Genomic DNA, 20,218 nt, shown 5'->3' with positions numbered 1-20,218 from the left:
TGAATTCAACGAAAATATATCTAATTAGAAAAAATCCATATAAAATGGTAATACTAATTAATAATAACCTAAGTATAATTAGCTATTATTAGAAATATTTTAAAACATTTGACGTATATCATTTATAAAAAATTGTTATAATAATAAATGAAAATAGTTTTATATTATTATGGAAGAACGAAATGATAAACCACTCACTGATAAGTAAAACATGTACCTAATTTAAATAAATAGAAAGTATAATAAGTATAAGTATAAGAAAAATAACAATTAAATATACAATACCTTTTAAGACCAATGTAATTAGTATAATATAATAATATAATATGATAAGTATATATTATTGTTATACAAATATATTTTAGAGTTATCGGATAGTAGAAATAAAATGTGATATATAATAAATTATCTATCAACAGTCAATGATAATAATGTATTTTTGATGTTTAGTTTTATTTTTATTTACTGGATTACGAATGATAATGTCGTATCAGTTAACATAAAGACTATAGTTAATAATTTACAGTTTAAAATTTAAACTTTGTTCAGATTAAATAAAAGTCAAAATATCTGTTAATTCGGGAAAGGCTGATGGTCTCTCTGGCGCCTCTCTAAACTTGTCTATGAATTAACTATACAAAAGACAATAAAACTACCATTATGATTTAAACTTTTTTAAGTTTTTTCGTTTAGTTTTATCATGTTGGTATTAATTTTGAACTGTATCAGATCAAAATAGGGCAAATATTATTGTTGATTGCAGTTGTATATCAACCAACATGGGGACAAAGTCACGTAAATCCATTTCTCGCCCGTGCACCACATTTATCTCTTTAGACGCTTTATTATAATGACACGGTATATACGAGGGGTAGCTTGTTATAAGACTACCTCGTATAACTATAATGTCTTTAAACCGGGTAAACCAAAAGCGGTAAAATCGAGTAGAATAATTATTACAGGTCACGTTTGTATCTACGTATGTTCTTATCTAAAATAATGAATTTTTGAATTTTTTTAACATCGTCAGATCGAATCCAGGGGTAGCTTGTTATAAGACTACCAGAAGTGACCATTCCTGGACTAAAAAAAAAAAGCGAGTATATATGTATCTACTATGAGTTAATTGAAATGTATGTAATATTTGGTAAATTACAATTTACAATCAATCTAACACGTTTTATATACGAGTCGTACTATTTACCGTATTGGTAATATTACCGTATAATGGTTACCGTTAGTGGTATTAGATACTCATATATTTAAGTAATCTGTAATGTTTAAATAAAATAAATTTGGTAGGTGAGAGTAATTTATGAACTCAAGCGACCGTATTAAATATTATAGTAATATAAAAATATATAGTAAATTATATATTTTTTGTTTTCATTTATTTTACTATAATTCATTATTATTGTATTTAGTGTTTTTTCTATTTATTTTGATTCCTAAGCAAAAATGGTTTTCAAATTATCTCAAACTTATGGTTTTTAATTTTTCAACGAATGTGCAATCTAGTAATATTATCATGATTTTTCGCAGTGTATTATGAAATTAACGTAAACAGTCACATTTAAAGTTTAATTTTCAATTAAACCTGAAGTGTAAAATGTAAAACGTGACAAATATTGATTCCAAAACATTTTATTTTAAATTGATTATAGATATGAAAAAATAATCTTAAATTGAATCTTTTATATTGACAACGATTATGTTTAATATAGGTACGTTTTTAACGTTGATAGAAATGGTCCATCATCAATGATGTATTTATATGAATTTTATATTTTTATTAATGGCTTAGAAATAACTGGTTTTTTATATGCAACTTAAACAGACCCCATATTTTAAAATTATCTGAATTCATATCGTTTTAACTATTAACTTAGTCTGATATTTTTTTTCGTATGAAAATTTAAAATTATCGATTTTCATATTAAATTCTAAAATAATTATATGTATATTGTACATTTATAATTTATAATACAAGTTGACCCGTGCCCATATCGCTGGGCATCAAATACATTTACTTCTGATGAAATTATTTTGTGTTCTAAACGTTAAGGATTCTTTTATTTATTTTATATATATAGCTGTTTATATATAACCTAACCCAGCAACGGTTTGCTATTGCTATATTTTTCATAGGTATATTTGACCCGGTAAACTTTGTATCATCTACAATTTATCCTTCTTTTATTTATACAGCTGTCCTCGTGAACATCGTTACGCGTAAAAATTGTTGTTCAGGTTAGATTTTTCTGTTTTAATTATTATTTTTAATTTTTTTTTAGTGCATATAGCATGGTAATAGTGTACAAAAATAAAAAAGTAAAAAGTAATAACGTAATAAACATAAAATAAAATAAAAGTAATAACGGATTAATATAAATAAATATATAGATAAAATAAATAAACAAGCTACAATGTAACAATTATAAAATGTTATAAATGTATGGCAAGATTACGCAGCCAATCTAGCGCTTCCTGGTCGCCTTTGTGTAGTCCTAATGTTCATTCACTGAACATTGTTTTCGGGAATTCCTCAATAATGTGCCTAATAGTTTGTATCTTGCCACAGATTCCACCATCCCTCATTTGTGCATCAAATAATTGCCCCTTCCCTGCCCAATTCTTACGCGGTTTAGGGCAATCCATGCTGCCCGGAGGAATTCGAAACCTGGAACTAATTGGGCTGCATCACTTATGAGATCATTATTCAGAACTACTCCATCCTCCCAATGCGTATTACATAAGTTTTCTTCTTTATTTTTACTATTTTTAAACGTCCCTATAGGATTTCTAGATTTCAGCCTCTTGATTGGTTCTTTATACACGTCATCAGATTGGGAGGCTTGGAGAGTTTTGTGTTTTCTCGATCATCTTTAGCGCTGCACTGTCCCCGCAGACTTCTGGTGGGGCTATATGTAATAGCACTGGTAGCTACTGCAACTTAGTTGATTTTAATGATACATACTGATATAATTTTTATTGACCTATTTAGTTGTGCATCGACATTTTTAGTGTTAACATTCCTTACCCATACTGGGGCACAGTATTCTACTTAAACTAATGTCAAAGATGAAATTCGTAGGACATTCGCCCTACATACCCGGCTTGTTCCAGCCTGTTTGCTGATGATATTATTTCGTGTTTTTAACTTATCTTTTACCCCTTCTAGATGTTGTTTAAAATTTGATGTTAAGTCAAGCTTAATATCTAAGTACTTTGGTACATTTTCGGTTGGTATAGCTTTACCATCCACTAACCGGTTTAATTCTCTGTTCGCTTCCATATTGTTTAGGTGGAAAACAATGGAGAAAAACTTACCCAAGTTAAGATTAAGATGCCAGGATTTAGAGGAAGTGTGTACTTTAGCTAGGTCCTCGTTCAGTTTATCATCCAGCTTTTTGAATGTTCCCGCTTGGATTATTAGAACCATGTCGTCTGCGTACATAAATTTCCTTGATGTAGTACCTGCAGTATCGGCTGTGTAGACATTGAATAATATTGGAGTAAAAACAGAGCCTTAGGGGAGACCATTCTGGAGGTCTTTCTATTTACTTACATTTCCTTTTAGGTGTACTCGGAATTTCCTGTCGGTTAACATAGATTCAATGAGTCGGACGGTCGTTTTGAAATTTAAAATATTTGCTAATTTTAGAATTAATCAACGTTTCCAGACACTCTTTCAGACAGAGTGTCGTATGCACAGATCAAATCTAGGAATACTGCACCCGATTTTTTTTCTTTCCTGAAAACCATTTTTGACATGTGTCACCATGGACAATATTTGCTTACAGCAGCTTTTATTATGTCTAAGCCCTGCCTGCTTCTTAGGCAAGGTATCTTCGATTCTCATTTGTATCCTCGTTAAGAGGACAATTTTAAATAGCTTATACGATGACGTCCAATTACGCGATGGGGGTTTTTATACGTTGTATATGGTCAATTTACCGATTCGGATACCACACGTGTGTTCGTTATTTTCGAAATTTATTGCGGCAAGTGAGGTTATCTTCTTTTTATTAATATAGGTTGCTTATCCATGTCTTCTGTGTCAAACGTTGTTCAAAATATGGAAACCATCGATTCGGAATTGACTTGTTTCACCTTCTGGCACATGGATCACTTGAGTGGCTAAGACGACGAAAAGTTAATATATTATGTCGGCTATAGATCTATCTTGTTAAGCCTTCCACGTTAATTTATACTATATCTATGTTGTTATCTGTGCCTCCCTTGCATTTAGTGTTACTTAATATGTAACTCCTATATTTAGCATTACTTTAGTATTATCTCCACTGTTGTAAACAGCCTACCTTCCGAGCCGTAGGTCACATCACTGTTTGCAAATGAGAAAATGTTTCACTCTAGTCAAAAAATCGCCATCTATGAAGTCCTAACACTCCAAGGTCAAATAAACTTAACTATATTCTGGCTCACTTAATAGAAACTGCGTCTAAATATTGGGAAAATAATAGTAATACTCTTTAGATAAAAAAACACGCTCAACTTGAGGGACATTATAATAAACGAAATTCAATGGTTAAATACGGCAAAATACTTAACACTTAACAAGACTAAATCTGAAAACTCACGTAGATGCCATAATTATAAAAGCCAAACGTTCTAGAGAAACACTTTATCTAATCATAAACAGCATTCCATTTAAATTAGCATCAAAATATCCTTATTTAAAATAAATATAAGACCAATTCTATTATATGCGGCAGCTGTATGGGGACCTCGAATAATCAAATCAAACTGAAATAGAATTAAAACCGTTCAAAACAAACATAGGAAAATTACCGGAATACCTCTAGACCCAGATTTTTACATCGATCTATCTAGTTTTAATTCAAAATTAAGTTAATCCCATTCGTAATCCCTAAAATATCTGAAACAGGAAGAGAGAAACAATGTCCTGAAACTCACAAATAGGGCTACTGGCTGTCATTTCATAGCAATAGCATTATTTGATCTTGTTTTTATATTTTTAAACTTTACAAGACTTATTTACATACGTAATACAACTTTCTAATGTCATTAAGTCGATTTTTTTAACATGTACGTTGTACACGTAAGTCTCCATACATCATATTTCTATATTTCTCTCCGTTATTTTATATTGTACCGATAATAAATGGTATGGAGCACCACATTAAACCTCTATCAAAGCCAAGCACTTGGTATTATAATAATGAACAAAAGTGAAAACTTACTGTTGAAGACGATGAGTTGATATTTGGAACCACGGATACATGTGGTGTCACGTAGTTGAGTTGATTTTGATATTTTAATATCTTTTTCTGAGCTGATGAATGAGCTCGAAAAGATGTGACGCTGAGTTTCATGATACCTGCTATTATAATTAACAAAAATAAAAAAAATTAATCTATTGAAAGACACACTGATCAAATAAAATAAACGCTCTTAATACATTTATTTCATATTGTATAGTTTTTAAATAAAAACATGAATTCGCGCAAAGATACATGCTAAGTAGATATATTATAACTGATATACTATACGATTGGTGTAAATACACTATTATTTAATATAACTGTAGATATATTTATAAAAAAAATTGAATAGATAATTCTTAAGTACATTGTTACTATTTTTACATAATTATAACGTTCTAATTTAATTTTACTCTCCAAGAACAAGTACGTGTAAATCTAGACTAATTTTATTTAATTAATCTAATTAGATTTATGTTTGAAAAAACAGAAAAGCCTTTTTAATTTTAGTTTTTTAGCTTATAAAACATTTTTTTTAAAAACTAACTTTACAATTTATTTACTGTAGTTATTATTATTAATATTTTAATTTTATCTTCAATTAATTGTGTAATATTTAACTTTATCTAGAAAAATGTATTTTGTATAAAAACTTAATTAGACTGATTCTAAAATGATTTTAATAACAAAATAATTTATATTAATACTAATATAACTAAAAATAGGTAATCTAATATTTCTAAAATTGTATAAATTTAATATTTTTGACTAGGTATCAATTTAAAGTTATTTTTTCTTATATTGAAAATAAAGGCTACAAAATTTGAGGTTATAAGCCTTGTGTATAGGTTATTTTGTGTATCTTACATTTATTTTTAAGTTTAATAGTACCTACAAGTTTTAACATTTAAACATATTGATTAGAGGATATTTACAACATTAATTTTTGTAAAAAAAATTTAAGATTTTAATTGAGTTATTTTCATTCAGGGCTTCATTTAATCCGTCTGGTATTGAAAGTGTGTTTCAAATGTTTTGATGATTTGGACAGTTTTGGATCATGAGTTGTTTGTAATTATATACAATTTATTAATTTTATAATAAGTAAGTAAAATGTAATAAATAATTCAAAACAGAGTTATGTATATTAATTATAAATAGTTAATTATAAAATGAACTTGCTTTTTTGTACGAATAAGGACAAAAAAAACTGATTAACAACTTTTATTGATCAAAAAATGTCTTTATGTCTTTTACTCATCTTAATGGATTATTTTAGTGTATCAGTTATTTAAATTTAACTACTACCTATAAGCTATTAAATTATTTAGCTTGTTAAATAATATAAACATTTATATATGTACTATTATATCATCTATATACTACATTATTAACTTAATTAAAACAATATTTATTTATTCTTCTTAAAATAAAATACACAACTCTTTTAATGTAACAGACATTTTTATTCAACTATGCCACCTTATTAAAATGTAGTATAAATAAAGTGGACACATTTATCTAGCATACTCCTTAAATATAATTAATTTAAATTAAAGTACATCGCATTTATAAAAAAATAACTCTTATAGTCGTATTGTTTTTATCAATCACACTAATTCGAGTGTCTTGCTATTATTATTATTATTTATAACCCAAAAACAGCATCGGGAGCACTAAATTACTGATCACTAATGATACTATCAGATATAATAGGCACAATATCTTTTCCCCTCAACACAGAAGTTTTTATTTCTCTTCCAAGTCAATTCATGTAGGGTTTTCAGCCGGTTTAGCTATTAAGAAATTACGATCATCTAGGTGGACGAATAATAGGCGACTATCAAATTGCTTATACGTCCTCTCTATGCACTCCGACCACAATAATGATAACCAGTAACCCATTTAATCTTGGACAAGATTCTATTTGAAAAATATACCATCTAACTTATCTGCTGGTGTTTCTAAATGGGTTTTACAGTTGATTGGTTTATCGTAAATCAGTTGAGTCTAACATACAAACACTGAAAGACAAATATATTGCGTGTACATCGTTAGAACCGAAAAGTAATACTATCTATTAATACACGCATAATTTATCGAACAAAGAAAATAAATCATATTTTTTTAGAATTGAATGTTTTCAATAACCTACGTGCATTTCCAAATTTCAGTCTCTAATTTTTCAATGTTTTTTACTCAAAATACAAGTATTTTGTTTATGCAGTTTATTACATGGATATTAAAAGTAAATCTTAATAATTGTTATTTTTAAAATTTCTAACGAAAAAAATAATGCAATATACCATGCTGAATAAAAATTTCAAAACATCTTTACCATAAGAATAAAATATATTAAGTCTCTTACTTTTTTATGTAGGTATGCATTAATTTTATCGGAAAAACCATCACTTAGTACAATATAATGAATATAATATAACCATGAGTATAATTTTGATTAATAATAACTAGGGTTGAGATTTTAATGCTCTGAATAATAGCAAAAAATAATATTATAAAAAAATGCAAAAATAATTTAAAAAACATAAAAATGCAAACAAAAATATATTTATTTAACTTCATAATTATTAAATAGGTACCTACTTTTTAAAATATTTATAATTAATTTAACTTTGTTTAAATTAAATTTATTTCATAACATGCTATTATGATCCTCATTGGATTCTTGTAAATAAAAAAATTTCTTTTTAATATTTTAATTTTGTTCTATTTTTAATAAAATAGGTGCTTCAGCCGATATGCTCGTATTTATTAGTCTTTCAATTTACTATGTTATATGCTAAACGTGCAATATTTAAGCGAACAAACGCTGAAACTCGTAATCAAATAACATAATATTTAAATATGTACAGATAAATTCCTGAAAAATGCTATAAAAACTTTTAAAGAATACCTTAAAAACAGCAACATATGCCCTAAAAATGCATATAAAATTAAATTTGTCATAAAATGCAAAATAAAAATTACAATAAATTAATCAGTATCACTTGAAATACATTTTCTGCTTATGGATTTACGTATAGAAACATCAGAAAAAAGATGCATTTCCATCAGAATCCCAGCCCTAATAATATCTAAAAGCAAAATTTTAAGGAAATATTTTTTTATTTAAGGATAAATAAGAAAAAAATATAATTTCAAATTAATATTTGCTGAAATCTTAATTTCAGTTTGTTTTATTAGTTTATGTAATATTATTTTGCATTTTGATTACACTATGAAAACTGAATTGGTTTGACAACATTATTATTAAATACTTCAACATTTGATTTTACTATACTTATTTCAATTAAATTAATATAGACTATTAAATAAATCTGATAATGAAATAGCTCAGAACTATCTCTTTATAGTTTGACTTATTAAAAAATATTTTTTCGAAGTATTTTGTATTTTTTTAAATAGTATTATATGCTATAAAATTTGAAATCAAAATTACTAAAACAGTATACCATTTGTTGGAATAATAAAAACTGTTACAAAAAAATATATCGATCGAGACTTAACTTTTGTATTGCTTCCATCGAAAATTCAGTATGTTTAACGTGATCTATAAAATAAATCCACAGTCATAATTCGTTATTGTTATTTTTCTGAAGATGAAAACTTACCAGGTAAAATAAATATTTTTATTAAAAAGACCCACTTTAATTTTTTATTTAAATAAATTTTACAAAAATTCAACAATAAGAAATTAAATGATCTATTGTCTTATGTTCAACTATTTTTAATATTCTAAAAATAAATATAATATTTTTAATTTAATATTCAACATATATATTCTATAGTAAATAAATTCTAAAGTCCTAACTATATGTATCATAATATCCTCTTAGTTTTGAAACGACTTAAAGTTGGTTGTAAAAATAATAACTAATAGGTGAACAATATGAACCCAGTATTTTACATTTTAGATTAAAATGAATAATTTGTCACTTATATATTTATTAAAAATATCAAACACTAAAGCTATTTCATTTATTTAAAAAATAATTCACCGACAATGTCAACTCTTAATACCGACTTAAATTTTTGCTTACTTATGAGTTATGATACGTATTATAACAATAGTTCTATTAAATTATACTTTAATTTTTTTTTTTTTTTGTATCAAATATTATTTAATTTATTTTGATTATTTTTATTAAAACTAATCTATTGAACTTTCAACGTATGATAATAATATGCTTTGCAGTTAACGTGACTTTAATTTTCATTGTTTTGCAGTCAATTTTGTACACGCATTATTGAATTACTTGCAAACTCACTTGCACAGTGACCGACATTTGATGTTACGCTATACGTCCTACATTCAATTATGCGGGCATTAAATTAGATTTTGTATTATAGAAATCGAAATTGTTTGTTATTGATGCTTATTTTAACCTAATTCTAAAATGCCTTGTTTACAATAACATACAAATTATTCAAAATACGTACATCCACTTTTATTATTTAAATAACTTAATTAATTTCAATGTTGTAATCCACAGAGTAAAAAAAAAAACTACTCGAGGAAAAATATAAATTTTTACTGAATATTTAATAATATATTTGGATAGAAGTTATACTCAAATCTAATTTAACTAAAACAAAACATTATAGGTGCAATATCATATAAAATTTCATTAGTACGAATAATTTTAAAAGTATTTACTCGCATAGATTTGACACGGAAAATTCAGGAACACCGTTTACTAAAATTGATGTTATCAAAATCAAATAAATATTTTCATTACATTTATAAAATATTTAATAAAAATTATTTTTTATATTTATTATCAAATATGTTAGTATTATTGAATTACATAACAGGTATTTAAAATGCTAATTAAACAATTTTTCATGTAAAATAAACAATATATTTATACATACTTTTCAAATAAATAGTTAAGTTTTTAAAAATACAAATTTTATCGAATTTAAAATACTTAACAAGAATAATTGGATACAGTTCAAATATCCTGAAACATTTTAGCAAAATATATATATATATATATATATATATATATATATATATATATACGAGTATGTATATATAGTAACGTTTATGTCAAGACCGCAGCGATCATTACAAATAATGTGAGCATTAAGAAAGTAAACATTGTGAAAAAATACGAAAACATATTTCCTATCGTGGTGTGTTAAATAGACACAAAGTGACTGGAGGTACAAATAGCTTTAAATACAAAAAGTACATCATCATTTTATATCTTGCTATGATATGAAGGGTAAATATTACCCAATGGATTATTATAATTTTTTAAATACGAAATACGAAATAACTATTATGATACCTAACAATAAAATATTCCTAAATGAGTAAGATTCTAGTTTAAACAATTGCTGCATGATAGTATAATCAAAAAAAAAAGAAGGAAAAAATTATGTAGAAATCTAATTAGAAGCATATTTAATATTTCTTTTTGATATCAACTTTAATTTTTAATATTTTTATAAATTTCCAAAATTTTAACAAATACTAATAAATTAAGTAAAATAAATAAGAATGTGACAGTAATATGAATTTTAAATTTTATTTAAAAGGTATAGGAAATAGAATAATATAATGCAGGTCATTTGTGATCGATAGTTTGGTACAACATCAGTATCATACGGATGACACTTTTTGTATTCATAAGACGTTATGAAGATCAATAAAACGACCATGTTTATAATGCACGTCAGACAACATTAATTATTCTGACCCTAATACCATGTTAAAATAAAAACGGTGAAAAATTATATTTTGTATAAGTTTCTTTTAAAAGCATGTCTTACGTGTAAAAACTGCTTAATTGCATTATATTGACCTATCATATAGACATGATTAACATAAATTTCATTAAATCTATAACACGTTTAAATTATAATAAAAATACTATTTAATTTATCCATTTAAAATATGGATTTCAATAAATATAATGAACTATTAAATTTTTAAAACTTATCATCGATTACACTAAAGCAGTATTTAATAAGCGTAGATAAAATAATTCATTGTATTAGTTACACGCGACCACACAACAAAAAACCATCTTATATGGTATCGGTATTGTAAATATTATCATTTGATTTTTAACAGATTTGTATCAATATTTTATCAATATACTCTCCTGTGACTAACATTTAATTAATATATATTTAATACACTGAACTTTTTTTAAGCTTTTTTCGTTTAATAAAATATATTATTTCAGTACATGAATTGTTATTTATTATAAAGCTCACCGAATGAAATAAATAAGTGTTTTTTTTTAAAGTGTTTTTCATTCAGAGAAAGGAAATATTAAAATAGCAGAGTGAATCGAAACATTAAACAAAATATGACAATAATAAATGTTTTTATTTAATTTAGATTTTTTCCATTCTCAATTACCCATATTATTACAAAGAAATCACCAACCAGCCATTTACTTAAAAGTTTATTCGAAACGTTTGAAATGCTTTCTGATCTCCATTAAAAATTCATCGAACCTTTAAAAATGTACCATATCTATCAGTTGTAATAACAATGAAAGCATTGAATTCATCCCGTAAAGAGGTGTTTCTCGCTTTTATTCTTAATATTATTTTTTATTTTTTATCAAAAATATTCTCAATAAACTGTTAACAATACAAGTAAATATAATATCAAACCATAGTGTTATCAAAATCCGATATAATAAGTAATGATACTATTGTAATCAATAAATAATTATTAAGTCAAAATTATTTTGAATACAAAATATTTATTTTTAATTAATATTAATTTCAATATATGGCTTTTAATGTATACGTTTAATAAAGGTGTTGGGTCAGTTATTCCTATTTTATCTATCCATATGACATATAATCGTAAAATAGCCAACAACTAACAAACGACGACAAGAATACTTAAAACAAAACTTTTGCAGCTATACATAAATATAATGGCCTCAATACTTTAAACCACAATACTATAATTACTAAAAAATATATTGTCAATCTAAATAAACAGTTGAATAATTAAAATACTAATAAACATAATAAGTAACTAAATTATTTTCATATTGTGGTTAAAGAGTAGACTACTTTGATAATAAATATTACTTCAAGACCAAAGTAAGTGCCTAATTTAAATGTATTCTTACATTAATTTATAAATTATTTACTGATTATTTATTAGATTAAAATTAATATTAAAATAGAGTTATTTAAAGTATATATGCATAGGAAGTAATAAAATTACCACTATCAATACAAGTTAATTTTAACACAGAGAAGTATCCATAAACATTTTCAAAGAGTGTTACACTACGTAGTTCGTTACAAAATGCAGATGATTCAGGACAAATGGAACAATCTAAAAGGAAACGAATGAAAACCCTCTCTATCTCTCTCTCTCTCTCTCTGAACCTATCAATAATTTATTTAAAATATGATCCCTGAATAACATCAGCATCTCAAGCCACAACGGAAATAGAACGTAGAAATAAATGATGACAAATCGAATTATTAATATCATATAAAGTTTGACGGATTTTGAAACGTTACTAACATAATATTATACACTCAGATTTTTAAAGAAAAAAATACCTTACAGAAAAAAAAGCAGAATAGTTTATGCTACTTCAAAAATAGTTTAATAAACAATAATAACTATTGTCTATAAGCTAATAACTTAATTGTTCTTTAAGTATCTTAAAAGAAATTTATTATTTAAAAGGTCAATATACATATATATATTATTAGTAAAATAATAAATATACCGATATTTAATAATATACAATATTACATTCTTCTTCTTCTTCTCAACAGTTTAGTGGTCCATGTAGTCCATCGCTACAATATTACATTATGTATAAAAATAAGAGAAAAAATAAGTTTTAAGAATTTTTTTTACATATTATAATATTAACTCTTTATATAATGTTGAAAAACTAAAATAGAATAAAAATTAATTCCATATGTGTTGAAGTTAAATCAAAAGCAAAAATGATAAAATTAGGTATACTGATATTTCGGAAATAATTTTATATGTTAGATCTATATAAATCTCAAGATTCTTAGGTACTTTTGTCGTATAGTTGAATGACAAATGTATTAGTTCAAATATTTATAGGTACTACATAGTTTATATATTTTTTTGACTTCACTTAAACAAAAAATAACGTGTACATGTTACTTTTTTTTGCACTAAACGTGACCGTGAACGAGTTTATTTTTCATATCAACACTATAATCAATTTTATTTAAAAACAAATCACAGATCTAATTTATGGAAATTTTATTGATAAGGATTCATTGTACTGAAGATATATTGAACGATAACAAATTTCAAATTTTTTTAATATTTACTAGCCATTTTTTATTTGTTTTATATCAACTTTGATAAAGTACTATTGATTTAATTAATTTATAGGATTTTTAAAGTATCTACATCCCTATTTATCCCAACAATAGGGCATATGTATAAAAATGTATACATATATTGATTAGTTTTTTATCATTAATTGGTAAAATATTTAAGCCTTTTTTTTTATGCATTTAATATATATGTTTTACTTTGTGTACATAAAATTAAGAAAATTAGCCAGTGGTTTCAGTTAAGTGAATGAGTGTATTTTATTTCAAGTTAAAATACTATGGTCTAAGAACCGAAAATTGGAGTCGCATGTTAAATAAATTGTAATATAAGACCATAAATCTTCTTAGAAGGTTACCACAACAGTCTCTATAGGTACAATAATTCCAGTACTATACATCATGTTTTAGAGCTTTAATATGTCCAATCGATGGTAAATGTAATACAATTTTAGAGTGTTAAAATAGTCTTATTAAAATATTCAAGTTACTTTCCGAAATACTTTACGATCGACATTATAATTTGTAAATTTTTAAATTATTATTCATTAAAAATTATATATATTTCATACCACTCCTAACTATCTAAGTATTAAATTAATTAAAATAATTATAAATAATCATAAAACATCAACATTTGAAAATAAACAAAATAATGATTAACATTTTAAATAATATAGCAACAAACGACGATATATAATCGAATAAATGTTGAACTTTTAATATATTATAAAATAAAGTTTCCTTAACTTTTAGACTCTAAGTAAAACGAGGAATGTATTAGTTTTACCATGATGTGTTATTATTTTTTATATAAGTACACAAATTTGACCAAATGGATCAACACGGTTTTCGACAAAATCGAATTTTTGTTTTTACGGTAACTCAAAAGATAATATTTGTAGGGACTTGAAATTTTCACAAAATACTTATATCATCGTTTCTTACAGATAATATGCTTCACGAAATTTTTTCTGAACTATTTATAAGATATTGAAATGTTCATATTTTCTTATATTTTTTTCGAAAATTTCGATAAATTAATTTTAGTTGAACAAAAAGTCTTGAAATATAATACAAAGTTCTTCGTATATATTTATTACTTATTATCAAAAATATTGAGATTAATTTAAAAAAAAAAAAAGTTTGAATATTAAATAATAATGATGACAAAAAAATAAAAATCACGAAAATCTGCTACCTACATTTTTCAAGTAAAAAATTTTAATTTTTATATTTAAGGCTTAAAAATTTGATAAACAATATTTCGTTTAAATTCTTTGAAGTAAAAATAAAAAGTTTACTTTAAAATCATTAAAATGTTTTATAAGCGATAAAAAATGAATTTTGACTAATTTTTATTAAACCTTATTTTGTTTATTTCATAATTGATTAATAGTTCATTGACATTTCATATTTTCGAAATACTTTAATAATATAAATATATAATATTTTAATATTCTTACAATTATGAACACTTATAACATTTTTGATTTTCCTAAAATATAGATGAAATTTTTTTTACGAATATTAGAAGATTAAAAGTTCCTTCTATTTATTAAAAAATATAGATCTTCTATTATATCAATCAACTTTAAAAACATCCGATCTGATCCATCCAATCTCATTCAAAATATTTTTTCTAAGAGTAATGATTCATTGATACCAAGTTTAAAAAAACCAATACGGCAATAACATTCACCCATCCCTGTATCTCATCCAACTCTGGAGTCTCATTCCAATCTAGGGATTCCGCCCTTTTTAAATGTTTAAAATAAGTACTAAACTTTAGTTATAATTGATTTAATAACAAAAGTTAAAGTTAAATTCTTATTTCAAAATTAAATATCTACAAATTCTAGTATATAATAATTGGAACTTTTATTCATCATAACAAATAGACGAGATACACCATAAAGTTTCCACCATATTTTGCACAAAAATCCATGATATTATCAACAGTCCACATTTTTAGGTAAAAAATAATAAATTCGAATATCATATTTCATATTTTTTTCGAATTTATTAGAATCGATTACATTGTAAATACATATTTTTCGTTTTGAATTCCATTTGGAGTATTTACTTACTTTGGTTAAAACTTACGTTTGAAATCTACATTTACACACTTGAACCTGTAACTGTAAGTATGAGTATACAAATATCATAAGACTTATTTTAATAATATGTCCTGATAAAATGTTAGAAAAAACTTTATATCTTCATGAAAATATTAAAGTTTAACAAAGACTAAGAAAAACTATCACGCAGAAAAAAAAATGAACCCAATGCTTATAATTATTTATTATTATATTTGTATAATTGTATAGAATAATAATTGTAAAAATTATTAAAATAAAACTAATTACCTTCATAAAAATAATTTTTAGATTTTTATAAGAAGTTTATTAAATTAAATAAATACATGGATTATTTTATTTTTTAAGTTACACATTTTTTTTACTAACATGTGGATGGAAACAATCAAATTGTTATATGTTTTTAAGCCTTGATAAATCTTAAAATGATATGACACAATAAAAATTGTAGTGTGGAGATGTTTATATAAACGTTGGGAGTAAGTTTCACAAAGAAGTGTAGTATTAGTAAAAATCATTAATTTTACATGATTTATGTATGTATATATATATTAATAGCGTTTTAAACTAATCAATTGATGATTATGTTATGTCATTTATAATTGATACCAATGACAAAATACTAAGAGAAAAAGCTGAAATATATCAATACAGTACAATTTAATTTGGAAAAGTCCATGTGTATATACACCAATCAAATAGGATATAATTGTATACAACATCATACGCATAATGTTAATTGTGGAAAGATTATCAATAACTATTGTTCTTGTAGTAAATCAGTAAAGAAATCGTAAGAAGTACCTATAGGATCAATTATAATTGACAATTTTATATAAAATTTTGATAAAAGTAATTAAAATAAAAAATATTTTTAGTTAATAATGCGATTCAAGCATATTATAAGTTTAAATTGTAGTTATTTAAAAATAGCATGTCTATAAAGATTTAACTGTATTAGGTTCAAAGCAATTACTTAGAAGTACCAACAAATGGAATTATCTTTATATTATTAAAATATTCAATAATTAATTCACTTTCTTGACTAAATTTGAATTACTGACTTCTACCACAAATTACCCATGTTACTTAATATTAAATGTCAGTAGTATTATCATAAATAAAATAAATAATAATAACAATTATACTAAAATAAAACTAATTAAATCCAACATTGAATTAACTATTAAGTATTTAAATAAAATTAATTACAATAAAACACGGCTGTAAAACGCAGTTAGCAAATATTTTTCAAATACTACATTCAATTTATAGTTCTATTGTTCAATAAAACGTAAAAATATAAGATGATTGATAATCATACATTTTAAATATAATAAAATATATACTAAAATCATACTAAATAGTATATACACATATATATATATATATATATATGTATATAATTGATCTGATATATAACTGAAAAATAAAAAGCATACCTAAAGTAGTCAGGAAGTTAAAAAAATATACCTTAGTGAAAGGTAGATCATCGAAAAAAAAATTAAACATTGCGCTCACCTAATAACTCTGTGTATTTTCAACTAAAACCATAATATTTTTAACAGTCTTAAACTCTTAGGTCTTCGGTGTGCATAATATATAATTAATATGGCTCTAAAATTACTTTGTATGACATGCGTGACCCACTACCCAAATTTAAACTCTTTACGTAAGCACTTAGGTGCTGTTTAAAACACCACGATATAATTAATCAAAATTAATAACTATATTAAATGAAATCATTAACACATAAGTATGAATTGACTAAATTATAAAGTATAATTATAATCATATAACTATTAATGGTCATTAATAATATAATATATATTCAATAAAATATATATAAATTATTGGCATTCAAAAGGTTAGAAAATATCTTTATTCTATACTTTTACACAAGTGAAAATCAGAATCTTTATATTTTATAAAACTATTTATTGTGTATTAAATTATTAATATAGTATTATAATTATGAATAATCTTATAATTTAAAAGTACAATTAATATATTTTACTGTTTATAAACAATGACTAATGTGACTAATTATAAAATGTGTATTGTTTCCGATGAACTTGATTCATTTAAAAAATGATTAACCAATTAAAAAAATAAAAATACTAATATGTATACTATACATAGACAGGTGCCTATTGTTAATGTGAGTAGCCATACGAGTACAATAACGTACCAGTGATGCGTGATGCGTATTAGAGGTGTGATTTAATTATATATACTATTTATCAGGGGCGGCCAAACGGTCGATCATGTTAGAATTTATTTTTAGGCCATGTGCACGAAAATGAATCGTGGTGAATATGAACAAATTGTCGATAAGTTTTATCTGTATAGTTTGTATCTTTTATTCTAGTTTATAAAAAAATTTTCCAAGAAAATCGATCTTCAAAGGTGATGTACGTTTTTAGTAGATCGTGGCCGAAAAAATTTTTGGCTGCCTCTGCTATATATATAATATACGCAAATGTATTTAGACGTAAATTCATTAACATCACTTACGAAAGACAATAATACAATGAAATTAAATAAAGTATATTTTAATCCAATATTGCATTAGTTCTTTAATTTATCGAATAACAATATTTGTTTTATTATTTGTCAATAAGTACTTATTTTTTATAATGTGTTTATATATATATATTACATTAACATTTTTTTAATTAAAAATATAGTTTATCAAAAGTTAAATAAAACTAAAACCTTAAAAGTGTATAATATTATTAAGTTTTGACCGTCAAAATATAGGAATAAAACCGTAATAGTAAAAAAAAGCGAAATAAAAATAACGATACCTCATTTAATGGCTACACAATAACGAAAGTGAAACAGCAGTAATAACAGTGCGACATTACATTACATACTGTACAAAACTGTTTAGATTTGAAAACTGTCTTTTGATCACCAAATCAATATTTAAATGAAATACTAAACACAGTATTCTTATGGTTAGTTTTTAATTCTCTTACACCATACAGAATAAAAATAATATATAGGTACAAATCTCTTAATCGTTTGTGTTGTATACAATGTTGAATAAAAAAAAGAAAAAAGGTACGATGTTTAAAAAAAAAACCTGAGTGAAACATGGGATATCTGTCAAATAATACGACGAATCAATAAAAAAAAAACTCCCACTAGAGCGTAGCCTTGTGCTTGAATACTTCATATATGCAAATTATGGTTTAAAATTGGCGAAGAAAAGAATACGATAAATAGCAATTAATAGACAAAAGAACCTTCATCGAATTATTAATATATACAATAATCATTTAAATGTAGCATCTGATGTATTTCACCAAATCCCTCCCTTCTTCCCGGTAGATTTTTAAAATATAACACACGCCGCGAGATTAGTGGATTATATATCAAAATAAACTATTATTGTTCCTAAATCCAATTTCTTTTTTGACCTACTATTATTTGATCAGTAAAGACTTCCACTGAAGGTAAAAGTTTTTATTTTATTACAGTAAATTTAATATTATGCTTCTAAGTTAATACTTCTCAGCATACAAGAGCCGATTTATTTTTTATTTTTTTATCATAAAAAATGTATGGTATTAGCTGTACCTACGTTATATTAATTTAACTCGCCGACTAAATTGATTATAGTGTTATTCTACATTAATATGCCTTGCTGATGAAAATTAATAAACCAACAACAATTTATTATTGGATATAAATGAATATTAAAAAATGATAATTTCAATTCTATCGATTTTAAACTATTTTTAAAATTACGAATTGATGAATTTACAATCATAAAATACAAGAAGTATTGATTTAAAAATAACTAGCACAAAAAATCAAAATTAACTAATAATTTTTAATAAATCTTTTCACGCGTTTCGCTCATTTTAACATACAATTGAAAATCAATATTTTTCACTTAATCGAAATCCATATGCATTTTTTATTTTCTCTATTTATTATACTTAGTAATAAACAAATATGTACTACAATATAAAATAATATTTAAATAATACTCAATACTTTTTTGCTCTTGATTGACAAAAAATACCATAACAAATTTAACAAATTCAAAAGTTATAGAAATAGAACATTACGCGCACATCAAATAAATATAAAAATAAATAAGAAGAGTGAGGTAATTGCTAGGTCGTTTTGATCAATTAATTTCAATAATTATTATTATTTTTATTTTTATATTATTAGTTTTTCCGACAAAAAAATGTATCATAACATGATATATATAAACACTCTTTAGTGTATACGATGTTATTGCGTAAAATTATTCCGTATTCCGTATTCCTAAAAGTCTACGACAGAACTGTAAAAGCCACTTATAACGGTCCCCCGAGAATAACTACGTGCACACACTCACCTTTTGTCGACTTCCTCGGCAAACGAATTCTATATTTAAGCCAGATTAGTCTCGATGTTATTCTTTTGACGATACATTTGCCGACCACGGTCACCACGTAATAAGCTCATGGTCTTCGTCATTGTCGTCATCATCGTTTCGGATCACGACGCGTATAGGCTAAC

The 20,218-nt window shown here is 24.6% G+C and overlaps 1 protein-coding gene across 5 annotated transcripts in view; it reads right to left on the bottom strand.

Moving 5' to 3' along the window:
* The window catches only part of LOC112690326, a 149,860-nt gene extending 129,642 nt beyond the window's left edge, over positions 1-20,218 (bottom strand). For all 5 annotated transcript variants that reach the window (XM_025564309.1, XM_025564310.1, XM_025564311.1 and 2 more), the window contains exons 1-2: positions 20,055-20,218; positions 5,226-5,365 (exon numbers count right to left, since the gene is read on the bottom strand). In XM_025564309.1, coding sequence (XP_025420094.1) covers positions 5,226-5,357 — 132 coding nt within the window. In that variant the 5' untranslated portion in view covers positions 5,358-5,365; positions 20,055-20,218. The remainder of the gene's footprint in view (positions 1-5,225; positions 5,366-20,054) is intronic.

The sequence above is a fragment of the Sipha flava genome, unplaced genomic scaffold (genome assembly GCF_003268045.1).
Source record: "Sipha flava isolate LNK unplaced genomic scaffold, YSA_version1 49_pilon_pilon, whole genome shotgun sequence".
NCBI classification, from domain to species: Eukaryota; Metazoa; Arthropoda; class Insecta; order Hemiptera; family Aphididae; genus Sipha; species Sipha flava.
This window is presented reverse-complemented; position numbering and strand designations above follow the sequence as displayed.